Source organism: Protopterus annectens, chromosome 9.part0 (assembly GCF_019279795.1).
Source record: "Protopterus annectens isolate FY-2018-M chromosome 9.part0, PAN1.0, whole genome shotgun sequence".
Taxonomy (NCBI): Eukaryota; Metazoa; Chordata; order Ceratodontiformes; family Protopteridae; genus Protopterus; species Protopterus annectens.
In genome coordinates this window covers 217,288,872-217,307,729 of record NC_056743.1, presented here as the reverse complement: position 1 = coordinate 217,307,729, position 18,858 = coordinate 217,288,872, and the positions used below count along the sequence as shown (strand labels likewise).

At 39.2% G+C, this 18,858-nt stretch overlaps 1 protein-coding gene across 4 annotated transcripts in view; it reads right to left on the bottom strand.

Moving 5' to 3' along the window:
* The window catches only part of SOX6 (SRY-box transcription factor 6), a 2,230,635-nt gene that overhangs the window by 582,756 nt on the left and 1,629,021 nt on the right, over positions 1-18,858 (bottom strand). For all 4 annotated transcript variants that reach the window (XM_044082775.1, XM_044082774.1, XM_044082776.1 and 1 more), the window contains one exon: positions 2,056-2,124. In XM_044082775.1, the coding sequence (XP_043938710.1) occupies positions 2,056-2,124 (69 nt within the window). The remainder of the gene's footprint in view (positions 1-2,055; positions 2,125-18,858) is intronic.

Here is an 18,858-nt window from a genome sequence, read left to right as displayed (position 1 = left end):
GAAGACAAGGCTTGCGGATTTTCTAAGCTCTCACATATTACTTAACTATTTGAAGTTATAATACTGTACAGTAGTTGAACCAGACAGTCTCCAGTTTACCCATGCTTGTGCATGCCATGTCTGAATTATCATCTTACCACTATCGTCTCTTTAATGGTCTCTTATGTATGTAGGAAATACTCCTGCACTAAGTAAATATATTTACTAGTAGTATTGAAAGATTCCACCTGTATTTTGAAACTGTAGAGTTCAGTAAATATTTTTGATAATTTTTCTCATGATTTCTGACTTTTTCATGACTTATTTTCCATACTTTACATGCCGTATGTCTTAAGCTCTGTTGTGGTTAAAAATTATTCCTGAATTATTCCATGCACTCAATTAATAAATCAGTAAAGTATGTCACCATGTTTTATACCTGATTAATCTATATCTGCTAGTTGTCAATACTATTTTGGAGTGCAGTAATATTAACAATGTTATAAAATGGAAGTTTAACAATAGTTTGCCTTTACTCACAGAAGTTGTTTATGTAAAGCAATGTATACAACTTTCCCCTAAGATTCACTTTCTAGTACACATAAAAAGAAGAATGAAGATTTAGTTTGGTTGTGGGTGTGACCTGGGCCTTTAAACCCAACACATTCTGGCTAGGCTTACAAATGCCCTCAGGCAGGTAGCCTAGTATCTACCTATGAACCTATGAACATATTAGGCATACTGCTCCTTGACGGATCAAACAAAGGGAATACAAAAAAACAAGTATCACTTCTGTGAAGTAATGACAGAATGAAAGAAAATCAGAATAAAGTAATACATTTAGGTATACTGAGCCATCTATGTTATGAAGAACCCCTTAATAAACTTATACAAGGCTAAAAATTATAACATGTTCTGTCTATTTAAACAGCAGCGATCAACAATAAAATCTGGAAGCGCTATTTCATTTGGATGAATATTACAGCAATATATGCTACTCTGCCAAAGTAGGGATCATGTGATGATTTTTATTTCAATATATGTTACTTTCCAAATGTAAGGATCATCAACAAATATTTCCATGAAATCAGACCACTGAAAATACTCTTCCTGAACGAAGACTAATCCTGGGAACTGAAGTATTTTAGACATGTGGCAAAGCCACCTACACCTCTATACAGGAGATTATTTTCACTGTACCCCTTAATTACAGTAATCAATATTGCTACTACCATGGTATAGTGGAAAGAATGAAGTACAGAAGAGTTGAATAGCTACAAGATGATACAAACACTTAACATATGGACCTGTACATGCCCACAGGGGAACTGTATGCACAGTTTTCAGTCATGAAATCTGCTTTCTCCAGATCAGGCTTATTGAATTAAGATTAAATGAAAGGCCTTTGATACACCACCTGACCAACATATTTCTGATAAATATAAAAGCTTTACTTCTTCTTCAATTGTTTTAATAGAAAACTAGCTAAACATACAGGTGGGTAGTAGATACCAGTGACTGTACATTCACTACTCTACATCATAATGAATGTCATCTCATTAAGAATGTTCCCTTTATAGTAACAGAAAATATAGTTTCCCTGAGTACTGGTGCTTATATTTGATGCATACATGTGTTTGTATGAGACATGTGGGTGGAGGTAAGTGTCCCAGTACTCTGACACTGCTGCAATGGGAAATATATAACTTTTATCAAAACAAAGTAGTTGCAAAACTGATTATGTAAAGAATGTGTTACAGGGGGACACACATTCACCTTTGTGGCATATGCATATGTAGCTTATTTGTTTCAGTAAACTGACAGAGCACTGATTACTCTTGTTTCACTGAAATGACCTACTGGAATTCTATCACCTGACTCATGGAATCCTGCTTGGATTCCAACTTCATGAATCCACTATAGAATCCTAGCATTCATTTACCCTGTTGGGGCCTCCAGAGCTTACATGCTGTTGTTTGCAGACCCCAAAAACTCAACTGTAAAATGGCACATAAAATGAGATAGACACATATAAAATCATACCAGCATAATTTAATTATATCATGATCAACTGACCTGGATTTGCTGCTGTAATACGTTGATTTTATGCTGCTGTTGCAGGAGTTGCTGCTGTTGTCTGGCAATCTAGATGTCATGAAGGAAAGCAACATTAAACATAAATTATGAAATGTAAAATAATACTGCAACAGTCAAATAATGGTTATATGAAGCATGCATAGTCAGACTGCTAACATTTAAATGATGAAGTTATACTGTCAGTGTGGATATCTCTTTTTATGTAGAGCTTGTTATCTTCTCATAATACCCAGGACACAGTTATGTTCAGTTTTTTAATACTTGACCATAAAATGCATGAGAAGAATAGTATATGTAGAAGAACACTCCTGCCTACATGTGAAATATACAGTATTTTTATGTGTCCTGCCAAGAACAGCAAATGCCCAGCTGCATAAATTAAAAGTTTCATAAGTAACACTGAGGTAAAATGGGTAAGCAGTTTTAAAATGCCTACATTATTTTAAGCCATTTGCATATGATAGCACCTACCATTTACAGCAAAGGAATTAGGACACACACATTATTACTAAAGATAAAATGACATTTAAACTGCATCTCTATACTACAATTTGTATATTTGGTACCACAAAATATTTGCAGTTCTGATATAGTTCAAGCATATCATATTAAAGAAAATCAACATTTATGACAATTAAGTAACTGACTATCTGATGAAGTTGCTGTACCACAGCAACAAAAAGCGCTGCATAGCAATAAACGTATACAGTTTTCACTACTTGGAGCCTGTTGGATTCTATTTTTAGTGTGTTTTGACAATTACGTAAATCAAGTTATCTAGATGAATTTATCACAATAACCAGTGATATAATATCCTAGCTGATGAGTTGCATCCATGTCTTCTCGTGATAAACGCAAAATCCTTTACTGGTGGATCTCTAACAAGATATTTAAAATCTATTTTATGACTCTTTGATGCATGATACCATACAGTCTTTTGTAGGTCAAGAAGATTTTTTTTTCCACAGAGTCCTGTTTCATGACATGCCTTATTAATTCACAAATTATACATATCTCTTGTTCATATGACCTCAAAAGAATAATTATTAACAATTCAAATTTAACATGACATTAGCTGTGGCAGATTCTGTTTCATGTTGATTATACATAGAGCTTCTGTATAAATTCAGGTTGCATGTGAGATAATCTGTTAAAAAAGGGCAAGATAAAATGCCACCTAATGAATATATCAGGTATATTTTAACAATGTCCAAATGAGAGCACTTGTCTCAATGTTTATGTTTGATGTTTCTAGTTATCCATGCAAGTGTAAACAGCCACATGTGCATATAGACACAAGTGCGTGGGCATGCACACACACACACACACACACACACACACACACACATACACACACACACACACACACACACACACACACACACACACACACACACACACACACACACACACACACAGCAGGTAAAACTTTACAGTTATCCTATTTGCTCTGTTTACTACCTACCAAGATGACATGCTCCTAAATAGCTACACATTTTATTCTGTAAGGGTATGCATTGCAGCCTTCAGAATATGAGGCCAATTTGGGAGCAGATGGCAGGAAGCCAGACAGTAGATGTGTACTTGATCTACACCACTAAACAAAGAATTACTTTTACGGAGTGATACATTATCACAATATTTAATAACATAAGTATGTCTTCACTCTGAGCCCTGGAGGAAAACAGTCATGTAACAGATGTTTTGGGTATATATATATATATATATATATATATATATATATATATATATATATATATATATATTTTCTGTTGTTCACCTTTTTTGGAGCTGATTACTATCACAATGATTTAAATGCAATATATATATACTGAAATGCATAAAAAATAAGTATTTAATTAAAATTAAAGCTTTGTGCATCTATTGGTATCTGACATAATTAATGACCCAGCAGGTTTAAAATTATATTTTGGTTTATAAGCTGACTCGTGCAATGTCAAATGCTTCATATTTGCCATGAACAAATATCAGCATACCTTTCCGTGCTGTTAAAAAAATTAATTTAATTATTGGAATATAGGTCATATGCTTTCTACAAATTTTGAATATGCATGAATGCATTCCTTGTACAAGTTCATCTAACATATGTTTATCAGTACAGATCTTTTTAAGTGTGTTGCACATACAAAAGTTAGTGATATAATTCTGCACAGTCAACACATTTCAAACATAGCTGGTCTTTGTTTGTGTCTTTCGGCTTTTTCCTGGTTATGGGTCGCCACAGCGGAATTCCGGTCCGCTAATGATTGGTAGTGGATTTTTACGTATCGGGTTACCAGCCCTGACGCACAACCTTCAACGAAGGCACGCCCCATTCACATATGCCTCTACATAGAAGACGCTCTAGCTGAGAATCATAGCTGGTGTATTTTTTGTTATTAAATTCACAAATTCATTATGATGACAACACCTTAGTTAAAATACATACTCTGGTTAATTAAATTTCTAAGAGGAGAAAGAATGCAAATGTAATGACAGAAGCAATGTCACACCTACAATGGAGCCATCTGAAATGCAGTTATACCAACTATCAGGATGTAATGGAAGAAAATGTTTGCGCTTTACTTGACTACAAAACTTTGTGGAAATCGTACAATGAAGTCAAATGTATACAATTAGTATGTGTGTTGTAGAGTTAACTTATGGAAAGGAAGGCAGTAGTTATAAAACTGTAGGTAGTTTAATGTTTCGAGGAGGCCAATTTTGGTCTGTTTTGCAGTGCAAATTATTTTAAAATGAATAAAAATGGAATCTTATTAAAAAAATCTGAAATGCATGCTTAAACGGTTGCATTGATTCATTCAGTCTTTCATAACAAATGTTTCTAAACTATATGTTCCCTAGCCTTACTTTTATTACTAATATTCTTTTAGAAATACAATATCAGACAGATTATTACCACAAAAAAGCATCATGTTTATTATCAACAGTGGTTTAACACTTAAAAAAGTGAGAAAAGGCACTGAAACTCAATGTAGCTCATATTCTGATTCATTTTGCCAAATGTCCTAGCTACATGCTCGCTTCATTGAGCATGACAACCTAGTTTTAAGTGTCATTTAATTTTCATTTTGAAATATAATTATAAAGTGTTCACTGTAAGATATCACTCGTCTGCAAATGTGTCAAGATTAATTTGCGCCAGCTTATTCACAAGTGTCAATAGTTAATTGCTGTGTCGTCTCTGGATAGCTGAATGACATTTGAACTTCTGTTTTTTTTTTTTTTTTTTTTACAGTGCGTCAGATCAACCCATATTCATAAATGAAGGTAAACTCTAAAACATTTTAAATAACAGAAACCATAATTCATTAAAACTTTCATAGTGCACAGTCTTTTTATCCTACATAAATCACAGTTAGCTAGGGAAATAATTCCCATGACAATGCCATAGTGCCAAAATGTACCATTCATTTAAGTCCCTGAGGAAAGACTGCACTTGGATCAGTACTGCCAAATTACTATCATCTAATTAGCAAATATTTAGTCAAGGCCCTTCAAGCTGGAGGACCATTTTGTTTAAATACAAGTTAACCTGTTCCCTCTGAGGAATTCTAGGCATTTCAATTAGCTTTCCATTTTATCTATCTAGCTAGACTAGCTGTGAAGCATTTTGAAGCCAAAATTGGTAATAATATTGTCAAGGTTGGACACAACTTATTACTATTATCTGTTTTAGAATTTCTGTAGCAAAACTTCACTCAGATTTGTTCTTTCTCTAAAGGCATCTAGAAGCACAATAACTGAAAGAAGATAACTGTTGAATATGCAGTAACAATAATTTATTACTTTACATTGATCACAGTGATGATAATGATGATGATAAAAATAATAATATGCCACAAATTAAATACCATAATTTAATAACAATTAAATGAAACTAAAAACTGTAATTTTGTTGGAATGATGCATTGTGTAATCTTGATCTAGGACTAGACAGACTGTTGTCCCAAATGTATTATGACTGCCCTCCAGTACATGTGATGAGGTGCACAGCATATTTTTCATAAGTATAAATGGCTCACAGTTACATAGTCATCTTTCTGTGCTTCTACTTTTTTTCTTTCTTTCTTACATAGGTTCATAGGTAAGAAATAAGCCAGTTGCCTTTGTGGGCCATTTTAAGCCTAGCCAGTTTCACTTTTTGTGCCCAAATTAAACTATCCCATTTGGTTTACAGATTGGCTTTACCCGTCCCCATGGTCTATAATTATATTTTACCCCTAATGAGAATAACTGTGGTCATGTCATAGATAATCTGAAGGGACCCATGAATGTGAAAAGCACGTAGGAGCTTCCCTTTCCATTAGTAGTACAGAAGCATTCCTGGGGTAAATTTTCCATTTCCCACCCACAGATCCAAGTTGTGCTTGAATATGGACATGGATGAGCTTTGTTTTATGTGAATGAAGATTTTGTTCCAGACCAGTGGTATCTTCTGTGAGATATACCTGTCCCTCCATACTGTTCTTTTTATGTTACAGAAGAGGCTTAGATCCCTAGACCAAGTATTTTCTGATGTCATTTGACTTGGTGATGTGCATTAAATCCATCAGCATTATATTAATGTAAGCCTTGTACGGCAAACACAAGTCACCTCTTAGCAGTCTATAGGATAATGAGTATAGTGATAGGGCTTTGAGTCACTCCATGCAGGACATATTGTTAAGGCCTTATGTCATTTTCTAAGTATCTCTGAGGGTGTTCCAGTTGTTGCATGTGTCTGGACAGATACATGCCAAAGGGTGCATTATACTCAATGATTGGCCTAATGATGGCTGAATAAAGGGGGACAGTGAAACCATAGATCTACATGCAATCACATTTTTTATAACCTGTGTAATATACAAAGATATTTTTACAACAAAGGACACATGTTGTTCAAAAGTTAGGTCACTGTCTACATACATTCCAAAATACCAAACAACTAGGCATATTGTCAATGTTGTAGTTTCCTGGTGTAGATGACTTCCTAAAGGATATAATACTGCATTTTTTGGCACTTAGTTTCAGTCTATGATTTTGGCACCAGTTATTTATTTGGGACAATCCCAGCTGCAGGATGGCCAACATGTGTCCATTGTTGTAAGAAAGTTCTCCTATATTGCACAGCTTATAAACAAAGTAATTGTTTACAGACTGCAGAGGAGACCTGTACTTGGCATACAAGGCATCTTCCAACACAGTCCAGATGCATTTACTGAACATCAGCAAGTCCAACGGCATCAGAAACACTTGGTCTAGGAATCTAAACCTCTTCAGAAACATCAGAACAGTGGGTAATATATAGTTATCGGCAATAGGATGGGTAAGGCCAGGCTCTAACTATATGCAACAGGTTAATTTGAACACAAGAAAAAAACTGAAACTGGATTGGCATAAAGAGGCCCACAAGTCAGATAGCCTAGTACTAATCTATGAACCTATGAAACTTCCACAGGGAGAATCAAAAACTGATATCTCCTCTGAATCTGAATCAAAAATATGTGTTCCTTCAAATTTCTTTTTTTTTTCAAACACCTTTATTGAATTATCACTTGTGATATAGACAAATTTACATGTATATACAAGTAATCAAACTATATTAATATAACAAACATTATACTTCACATATATTGCTATATATCATATAACCTGAGCAATATTACATACATTACTAATTTCTGGGTTTTTTAAACAAGAAATATCTTCATTAAACCATCACTTACTACATAGTCAATCATACATTTATATAAATGAAAATAAACCACACCAATTATGTCCAGATTCAGAATCTTGAATCTCTTCAGGAAAAGAGGTATCCCTCTTCCTTTTATAAGAAACTATTTTATAAGACAGATCAATAGCCTAAATTATACCCTGAGCCATACCCAGTAAATTACTCCTGTCCAATGAAATTTGAGGAGTAGATACATGTTTAATTTTTTTGTCTCTGTTTTATAGGAAAATGGGGCTAACAGTGTTAATAATGATGACAGGGGCTTCCCCAGGGAGAAGCATAACATTGTGACAAAACAGGGAAGCCTCCCCTGTTCCCTCTCCCAGGACTGACAAAAGTGGTTCCCCTTTGTCTTCTGAGGGGACACCATGAGCTGCAGAGGATGTGGCTAACTCACAATATATAATGGCTGTAGGTGATACACTAGATGAATCCAAGCTAAGTGATAAGTGGTTCAATATACAACTAATGGCCACAGCAGAGTTTCCCACCTGTGGCTTATGCAAATTGCTAGCTTACTGTTGTGGTAAATGCTGTTTGCTTAACTTTTTCTTTTTGTGGCTGGAAGAAGGACAGACCATGGGACCAACAGTTTGTTCCATGGTCAAGCTGAAAATGAAGCCTCCTTCTTGGTGAAAACAAACAAAAAACATGGTGAAAAAGTGCTTAAAAGTCACTTTTATCACAGAAAAAAAGTAAAGAGCACTAAAATACATTTGCTAGCATCAGAAAGTAAAATAAACTCAACTTCTCCACAGAAAAAATGTTTTCTAGATACTTTAAACAACTTTTAAATTAAAGTGAAAAGAGTGCTTGTGTTTAAAAGAACAGTAGAGTTTTGTGACAGTCCATTAAAATACAAACTCCTAGCATTAAAATCACTTTCTTGAACAAAAGTGTTAAGACTCAATAAATATTTTAAAATGGATGTTTTTTTCCCCTAAAGGGAACTTATCTGACCAACTGAGGAACAGTACAAGCCAATCATTGATCTGAAACCCTCAGAGGAGCATACGTTTCAGTGGCAGGAATGCTCTGAAGGGCTTAGCACCCCTAATCTGTCTTTTTAGTCAGCTCAGTTTGATCTGACTAATGGCAGGAAATAACCCATATAGCTTAGGCTGCTGCAGCAGTGATCAATATGATGAACATCTAAATCTTCATCAAAGGAGAATTTACAATCTCATTTTTAAAATCACCTTCTAAGAATACAGCCAGGGAAAACCTCTTCAAAACAGTACCAGTGACTACAGCCTAGAAGAAGTAACAACTAAGTCATACGCACACATACCCACACACACACACACACACACACACACACACACACACACACACACACACACACACACACACACACACACACTAAGTAATGACTTAAAGCAGATGTTTTCTCACAAGCTCTAACTGCAGACAAAACATTCCTCACATTTGCACAATTATTCAGAACCAACTTTAGCATATAAGCCTGACAATTCAAAATTCTAAAAAAGTTGCAGAAGCATATACTTTTTCCCATACTTATTAATAATCTTCCCATCTGTATCAGAAAGCGTAGGACTGGAATTATCTAAATGTTTAGCAGCAGTAGGATTAACTAAAGTTATAGCTGCTGGGTCAGGTTTGGGAAGAGTGTATAGAAACATAAAAGACTGAGGAATTTTATACCCTGATTGACTTTCTGGAATATAGCAGGCAGTAATACGCACATCCTCCAAAGATGACAGAACTAGAGGAATGGGTGAAAGTTCTGAAAATTCCTTCTGTGAGAGTTTATAGTATTTTCTGAGGGACTGAGAAACCTCAGTATTCTCCCACTGAAAATACTGGCACATTCTGGAAATAGTCTCAGAGAAAGATACCCCTCCCGACAGGGAGAATCAGAAACTGAGCTCTCCCCTAAATGGAGAATACCCTCTATCTGTCCCTTCATCTCCCTGCCCAGATCCAGAGGCTTCAAACTCTTCATGTAAAGAGGTATCCCTCTTTCTTTTACAGAAACTACTTTATAAGAAGGACCAACTGCGGTGGTGGTGCTGCGGTAGCGTTGTCGCCTCACAGTAAGACGTTGTCCTGTTCGATTCCCAGCTAGAGCGTCTTCTGTGTGGAGACATGCGTGAATGGGTGTACCTTCATTGAAGGTTGTGCATCAGAGCTGGCAACTCGACACATAAAAATCTACTGCCAATCATTAGTGGACCGGAGTTCCGCTGTGGCGACCCCTAACCGGGGAAAAAGCCGAAAGACACAACAACAACTTTATATGTAGGACCAATGTCCTGAATTAACCCAGAGCCATTCCCAGTAATTTGAGGGGGAGCAGATGCATGTTTGGTTTTCTATTTCTTTTTGACAGGAAAAATGGGGCTGTTAGTGTCACTAATGGTAACAGCAGCTTCCCCTGAGATGGGTACATTTTGATAAAAAAAAGGAAGCCTTCCCTGTTCCCTTTCACAAGACCAACAGCAGTGACTCTCCCTGCCCACTGAGAGGACACCAACAGCTCCAGAGCATGTGCCTAGCCTCTGATCCATAGTGGCTACAGGGGATACACCAGAAGGATACAGGGTAAAATATAAATGGTCTGAGGTAAAACTTATGGCCATAGCTTAGTTACCCACCTGAGGCAGAGGCAAACTGTCAACCTGCTATGGTGCCAAAGGCTGTTTGCTTAATGTTTTCTTTTTTGTGGCTGGAAGGAGGACTGATCATAGGACTGACAGTTTATTCGATAGTCAAGCTGAAAATGATTCATCTTTCCCTGTGAAACAAGCAGCAAAGGCCAGTAAACCTTAAAATCTTTAAAAGTCACTTTTTTGACACTAAAAATAACTTTAAAAGACTCTGACAGCCCCAAAGAATAAAATAAACACAATTTCTTCACAGAAAAACAGTTTTTCAGTTATTTTTAAAAATTATACTCCCATGGCAGTCTGTTAAAAGACAAACTCCTAGTTTTAAAATAACTTTACTGAATAAGAAAGTGTTATCAAGCAAAGAATATTTTAAAACAGAATTTTTTTCCCCAAAGGGAACTTATCTGCTCAGCAAAGAAACAGCAGAAGCTAACCACAGATCCTTGAAATTCTCAGAGGAGCATACTTTTTGGTAGCAAGAAAGCTCTGAAGGGCTTGGCACCCAAACCTGCCTTGTTAATCAGCTCTTCTCAAACTGACTGATGGTTTTGGCCCATGGAAGGTGCCCTGAAGCTTTGGAATCTGGCCAGCTGTTATATGTTATGAAAGATATTACCCATATAGCTAAGGTTATAGATGAACATCTATAATTTTGTTCATGCTGACTACATATATTCTCTCATTTTATAATTCCACTTAAAGTTAATTGTGGCTATGTTTACCTTGTAAAACGTAGTTACATGTAGGGCATTCATAATCAGGAAAGTACAGTTTTGTACCTACCATAAATGTAGATGTTCGAAGATCCACATTGCTGCAGTCCTTACATATGGGTAGTCCGCTGTCCTCGGTCGGCCCGAATACCAAAGTATTAGGCTGACGTCGGTCAAGGCGCTTTAAACTGACATCAGGACGTCAGGGTACAAAAGCGCATGACCGACGTCATTTCCTCAGTCTTTTCTTGCCCCAGATGTCAGAAGGCCCTAACAAGACAGGCCAAAGCCAAAACAGCAAAACAACCAACCACCGTGCACTAACCATATTTACAATATGTACAACACAAACCACACCACCACCTTCAACAACAGAGGGAAGGAGGGAGGGTAATTGGACTGCAGCAATGTGGATCTTGAACATCTACATTTATGGTAGGTACAAAACTGTACTATGTTCTTCATCTCACATTGCTGCAGTCCTTACATATGGGTAGAATCCCAAAGCAGAGGTAAGGAGGATGGCAAAACTATAAAGCATTAGGAGCTGCCAACATGCCTTGTAAAATTGCAGTTGCAAATCCAGCCCTAGATTTAGAGTAAAGTGGAAGGTGGTAATGCTTAGAGAAAGTATGCACTGAACTCCAAGTAGCTGCTTCCAAAATATCTTTAGTAGCCACCCCTTAAAAGGCTGTAGAAGTGGCAGTAGCCCTAGTGGAATGAGGCCTAATCCCAGCTGGAATCTCCTTACCATGATGGGAATAACAGAAAGCAATACAAAACCAATCCACTTAGAAATAGTTTGTTTTGAAACAGGTTTGCCCTGAGAACCCAAAGCAAAAAAACAAACAACTGCTGAGACTGCCTGAACCCTTTAGTTCTGCTCAAATAATATCGCAACTGTCTGTGAATATCCAAAGTGTGCAAAATCTTTTCCCCTTTATTTTGGGGGTTTGCATAAAAAGTAGGCAAATGAATAGTTGGGTTTAAAGCCACACTAGAAACCACTTTAGGCATAAAAGAAGGGTTAGTAGACACCCTATCCTTGTGGAAAATTAAGAAAGGCTCAACTGCCATAAGGGCCTGTAATTCAGAAACCCTTCTCGCAGAGGTAATGGCCAACAAAAAAGCAGTCTTCCAAGATAAATATTTCAACTCTGCCAAAGCTGCAGGCTCAAAAGGTTGTAGAGTGAGTTTCTCCAACACAAAATTGAGATCCCAAGCAGGAGTAGGAGCTCTACGTGGGGGTCTTATATTCTTTGCCCCTCTAAGGAATTGCTTAAACAAAGGCTGAGAAAATATTGGTGGGTCACAGTCATAGTGAGCAGAGATTGCTGCAGCATGAACCTTTATAGAGGAGAAGGACAAACCTTTGTCCAATAACTCAGTAAGGTATTGAGCGCCACACTTAAATTAGGTTTAGAAACATCAAAGTCCTTTGCTGTACTCCAAAATAAAAATCTCCTCCATTTATCTTAAACTGTCCTTGTACTAGGCCTTCTGGCCTCCAAAATAACATTCAAAACTTGTTGTGGAAGCTGAGACCCTCCAGGGTTTAAACCAGAATATGCCAGGCTGTCAGATTTAGAGAATGAAGTTTGACATTGAGTAAATGACCGTTCTCCTGAGACAGCAGGTGAGGAATCGAAGGCAAAGGCCATGGAGGCTCCTGTACCAGACTTCTCAGTAATGGGTACCAGTGCTGTCGAGGCCAATCTGGAGCTATTAAAATCATGTTTGGCTTGTCCTGTCTGATCTTCAGCAGTACCTTTGGGAGGAGAGGCAGAGGTGGAAAGGCATACACGTGAAGATTGCTCCAATTGAATGAGAGAGCATCCACTTTCCAAGCTGAGGTGAAACCTTTTTGTGCAAAACTTTGGCAGCTGGTAATTTAGTGGAGAAGCGAACAGATCTATGTCTGGAGTTCCCCATAACACTGTCAACCTCTGGAATACATAAGGATCCAATTTCCACTCGTGGGGATCCATAATTTGTCTGCTCAACACATCTGCTAAGGAGTTCTGTGCTCCTGGCAGAAACCTTGCCTGAAGATTTAGCTGTAAACTGAGAGCAGTCTCCCACAAAATCATTGCTTGTTTGCATAGAGGATAAGAATGTTCCCCTTGCTTGTTGATGTACCACATGACAGTTGTGTTGTCTGTTTGAATCAACACCTGCCCTGGAAGAAGTAAATCCTTGAAAGCTATCAATGCAAATTGGACTGCTAACATCTCCTTCAATTTGATATGTAGATGTTGAAGTCTGGCAGGCCACGTGTCTTGTATCCATTTTCCATTTAGATGAGCTCCCCAAGCTTTGTCTGAGGCATCTGTCGTTAAAATCTGACTCGCCTCTGGCGGGTCACAGAGAGTCCCTTGTTTAGGTGACATTCCTGAGCCCACCACAAAAATTCCTTTTGAATGCAAGGTATTATTTGAATGACAGTGTCCAAATCTTGGCAGTGCTGTGTCCATACATTCTTGAGATACCATTGTAGCTTCCTCATATGCAGTTTGGCATTGGGAAGTACCAGAATACAAGATGCCATGAACCCCAAGGCTTGAAGGACTGTCCTTGCAGTCAGCCTGGACTGATGAAACAACTGGTGGAAGTAAAGAAAGATTCTTTTGTTTGTCCGGGGTCAAAAGGCCATCTGGGATGCTGTATTCAGTCTCACACCCAAGCACATGTCCTGAGAGGGTACTAGACTGGACTTTATTTAGTTCACAGAATACCCCAGGCATCTCAACACTGCCATCACATACTGTAAATGATGAAGAAGTTCGTCCTTTCTTGGGCCAGTATCAGGCAATCGTCCAAATAAGGATAGATTTGTATTCCTCTTAGCCTGAAGAAAGCCACCACTGGAGCCAGAACCGTGAACACTCTGGGCACAGTAGATAAGCCAAAGGGCAATGCAGAGAACTGATAATGTGAAGTCCCAGCCCGCAGATACTTCCTGCAACTGGGCCTGATAGGAACATGAAGGTAAGCCTCTTTGAGATCCAGAGTCACCATCCAGTGATCTTTGCCCAGCAGAGGTAAAAGCTGTTGTAACGTTAACATTTTGAACTTGGGAATGTCCAGATATGTGTTGAGGATGGATAAATCCAAAATTGGTCTCCACGTGTTTCCTTTCTTTGGTACTAGAAACAGGCGAGAATAAAATCCTAGGCCCACTTCTGGCAGAGGAACCGTTTGTATGGCCCCTATTTGAAGTAGTAGAGAAATTTGTTTGCGAGCCTCTAGTCTTTGTTGAGGAGGAACGTCCGGCATGCCTTTGAAAGGAGGCAAGGTATGGAAATAAAACTTGTAACCCTGGTGAATGATATCCAATACCCATTTGTCTTGGGTAATCAACATCTAATTTCCCTTGAAGAGTGCTAACCTTCCTCCCAAAGGTGCTGCCAGGCAAGAAGGATCTGGCAGCTGAAAAAGTAAGTCATTGGGCCTGTTTACGAAAGGACTGGCCCCTGCCCTCACCCGAAGATTGTGCAGGTGAACTCCCTGTTCTAGGCCTGAAAGAACTCTGAGCTCTGCCCCTGCCACGTCTAGATCTACCCCTAGACTGAGAATCATAAGAAGGATACGTCCACCCCTTAGCAGGCCAATTCCTACTAAACTTGGAGGCTGAACTTTCAAAAATCCTTAACAGCCTGCATAGACTTAGCCTTGTCTTCCATTTTCTTCAAGACTGATTCCACAGGTGAACCAAACAACACATCAGACTGCAAAGGAGCATCCAAAATCCTTGTCTTAACATGGTCAGATAAATTCTGATCCATTAACCAGGCGTGCCTGGAAACAACTGAGCCAGTGGCTGCCACCCTAGGCAGGCCTGCACAGCATCAAAACCACACTGTAATGAATGCTTACCCACTTGTTCAGAGACATGCACCAAATCTTGCAACTCTTTACACTCAATGCCTTCCAGAGCATCCACCTTAGACTTCAATTGAGAAAGAAGAAAGTTTTGATATTTCAACATATGAAACTGGCAATTCAAAGCCCTAGCTAAGGTAGAAGATGTATAGACCTTCTTTCCCCATCTATCCAAAGCTCTGGCTTCTTTATCTAGAGGAACCGGATTTTTACAACAGAGGCCTTGACACCCTTAGGTCCCTAGGACTCTTATAAAGATATTTATGAGCCTCAGGCACCCTGTAATACCTATCCGGTTTAACAGGAGCCTCTGCAAACACATCTTCCAAATGTTCCCTCATAGAATGAAGTGTCTAAGAAAAATCCTCTGGAGGAGAAGCAGAAGGAGTGGAATCATCTGCATCAGAATCAGAATAAGGAGAATACTCCTGCAAGTCTTCAGCTGAAGACTCTGAAATATCAAGCCTGCTCAAAACTTCCCAACTCTGGCTCCACCCTAGGCCTCTTATCAGGAGGCATAGAACCTCTAATCAGAGTAATTAAATCTTCTGCCATTTTAAGCATGTGCTTCTTAGGCACAGACCCTGCTGAACTAGGAGTGACACCAACAGAAGCTGAAACTGGCCTGCCTCTGGGAGAAGCCTTGGAAACAGAAGGAGAAGGCCTAACCACCCTAGGAAGGGAGTGCAGCCCTTCAGCCTGACCTGCCTCCTAATCAAAGTCTCCCCTGAGACTCCAGAGAAGTCTCCGGACAACTCATCTTGCCTGGGTTTAACTGTTTTGTCTTTCCAGCCTAGCACAATCCAACCTTAAGCAATAGTGCATTTATTGAACCTAGCACAAGCGACGACACCACCAACGTGCTCAGGCCCCAAACAAGGAATACACAAAGAATGATAATCCCTATGCGGTATCTGTTTCCCACAAAATACAGTTATTCACTTTTCTGACATCCGGTAAAACACTGAGGCAAGAAAAACCAAAATAATGGTCTGAAACTGACCATGCGGCAAATGGCGTCGGTCATGCGCTTTTGTACCCTGGCGTCCTGATGTCAGTTTAAAGTGCCTTGAGCTGACCGAGGACAGCGGACTACCCATATGTAAGGACTGCAGCAATGTGAGATGAAGAACATCCATATGTATGAAGCTTAAATGAAAGCAAACTGGCACACCTTGGGAGTTTTTATGAATAACATGATTTTGAGGTTGAAAATATTAAAATTGTTTAAATATTGCTTGAGACTGTTCAAGCAATATGCTTCTGTATTTCAGGTATTACTTAACTACTGTGATTCAGTACATGAATACTTCAGTTTGAAGTTTAAACTTCATTGCTGTTACATTTAGCCACTGTTTGCATCACAAAAAATTATCATTCAGAAATGTCTAGGGTTCTCGCTTTTTTTTTCCAACTTATATTTTATTGCATTTTCAGATTTAAATGTTAACAACAATGAAAAAAAAAACAGCACACTTCTTCTTCTTCTTCTTTTGGCTGCTCCTGTTAGGGGTCGCCACAGCAGATCAACTGTTTCCATTTCTTCCTGTCCTCTGCATCTTGCTCTGTCACACCAACCACCTGCATGTTCTCTCTCACCACATCCATAAACCTTATCTTAGGACTTCCTCTTTTCCTGTTACCTGGCAGCTTCATCCTTAGCATCTTTTTCCCAATATACTCTGCATCCCTCCTCAGCACATGTCCAAACCAACATAATCTTGCCTCTCTGGCTTTGTCTCCAAACCTTCCAACCTGGGCTGACCCTCTGATATACTTATTCCTAATCCTGTCCATCCTCATCACACCCAGTGCAAATCTTCACATTTTCAACTCTGCCACGTCAAGCTCTGACTCCTGCCTTTTTGTCAATGCCACTGTCTCCAACCCATATAGCATAGCTGGTCTCATTACCCTCTTGTAGACCTTCCCTTTCACTCTTACTGGTACTCGTCTGTCACAAATCACTCCTGACACTCTTCTCCACCCACTCCATCCTGCCTGTACTCTCTTCTTCACCTCTCTTCCACACTCACCATTACCCTGAACTGTTGATCCCAAGTACTTAAACTCATCCACCTTCGCCACCTCTACTCCCTGCATCCTCACCATTCCTCTATCCTCCCTCTCATTCACACACATATATTCTGTCTTAGTCCTGCTGACCTTCATTCCTCTTCTATCTAGAGCACATCTCCACCTCTCCAGGGTCTCCTCCACCTGTTCCCTACTCTCACTACTGTCATCTGCAGACTCCTGTCTGATCTCGTCTGTCAACCTGTCCGTCACCATTGCAAATAAGAAAGGGCTCAGAGCTGATCCTTGATATAATCCCACCTCCACCTTAAACACATCTGTCACTCCCACCGCAGACCTCAACGCTGTCACACTACCCTCGTACATATCCTGCACCACTCTTACATACTTCTCTGGCACTGCCAACTTCCTCATACAATACCACAACTCCTCCCTAGGCACCCTGTCATATGCTTTCTCTAAATCCACAAAGACACAATGCAACTCCTTCTGACCTTCTCTGTACTTCTCCATCAACACTCTCAGAGCATCTGTAGTGCTCTTTCCTGGCATGAAACCATACTGCTGATCACTAATCATCACCTCCCTTCTTAACCTAGCTTCCACTACTCTTTACCATAACTTCATGCTGTGACTGATCAGTTTAATCCCTCTGTAGTTACTACAGCTCTGCACATCACCCTTATTCTTAAAAATCGATACCAAACCACATTTTCTCCATTCCTTAGGCATCCCTTCACTTTCCAAGATTTCATTAAACAATCGAGTTAAAAACTCCACTGCCATTTCACCTAAACACCTCCATGCTTCCACAGGTATGTCATCTGGACCAACAGCCTTTCCATTCTTCATCCTCTTCATAGCTATATTTACTTCCTCCTTGCTAATCCACTGCACTTCATGATTCACTATCTGCCCACCATCCAACCTTCTCTCCCTCTCATTCTCTTCATTCATCAACCCCTCAAAGTACTCTTTCCATCTGCCCAACACACTCTCCTCACTTGAATACGTTTCCCTCATTATCCTTTATCACCCTTACCTGATGCACATCTTTACTAGCTCGGTCCCTCTGTCTAGCCAATCAGTACAGGTCCTTTTCTCCCTCCTTAGTGTCCAACCTTTTGTACAACTCTTCATACACCTTATCCTTAGCCTTCGCCATCTCTCTTTGCCATGCACCTCATCTCCTTATACTCTTGTCTACTTTCTTCATCTCTTTGACAATCCCACTTCTTCTTCGCCAACCTCTTTCTCTGTATACTCTCCTGTACTTCTTCAGTCTCCTTGCCCTCCTTCCTCTTTCCAGATGTCACACCAAGCACCTTTCTAGCCTAGCTCTGCTGTAGTTACATAGCTATTTGTTAACTCTTAGCTGCCACCCAGTGCCTGTCTTAACTCTTCCCTGAACATCACCTCACAATTACCCTTTTTCAATTTCCACCATTTGATCCTTGGTGCTGCCCTCACAGTCATCCTCCTCTTCTTGATCACCAATGCCATCCTACAAACCACCATCCAATGCTGTCTAACTACACTTTCCCCTGCCAACACTTTACTGTCTCCAATCTCCTTCAGACTGGCCCTTCTACATAAGATATAATCTACCTGTGTGCATCTTCCTCCACTCTTGTATGTCACCCTATGCTCCTCTCTCTTGTTAAAATATGTATTCATCACAGCCATGTCCATCCTTTTTGCAAAATTTACTACCATCTGACCTTCTGCATTCCTTTGCTTAACACCATACCTACCCATCACTTCCTCATCCCCTCTG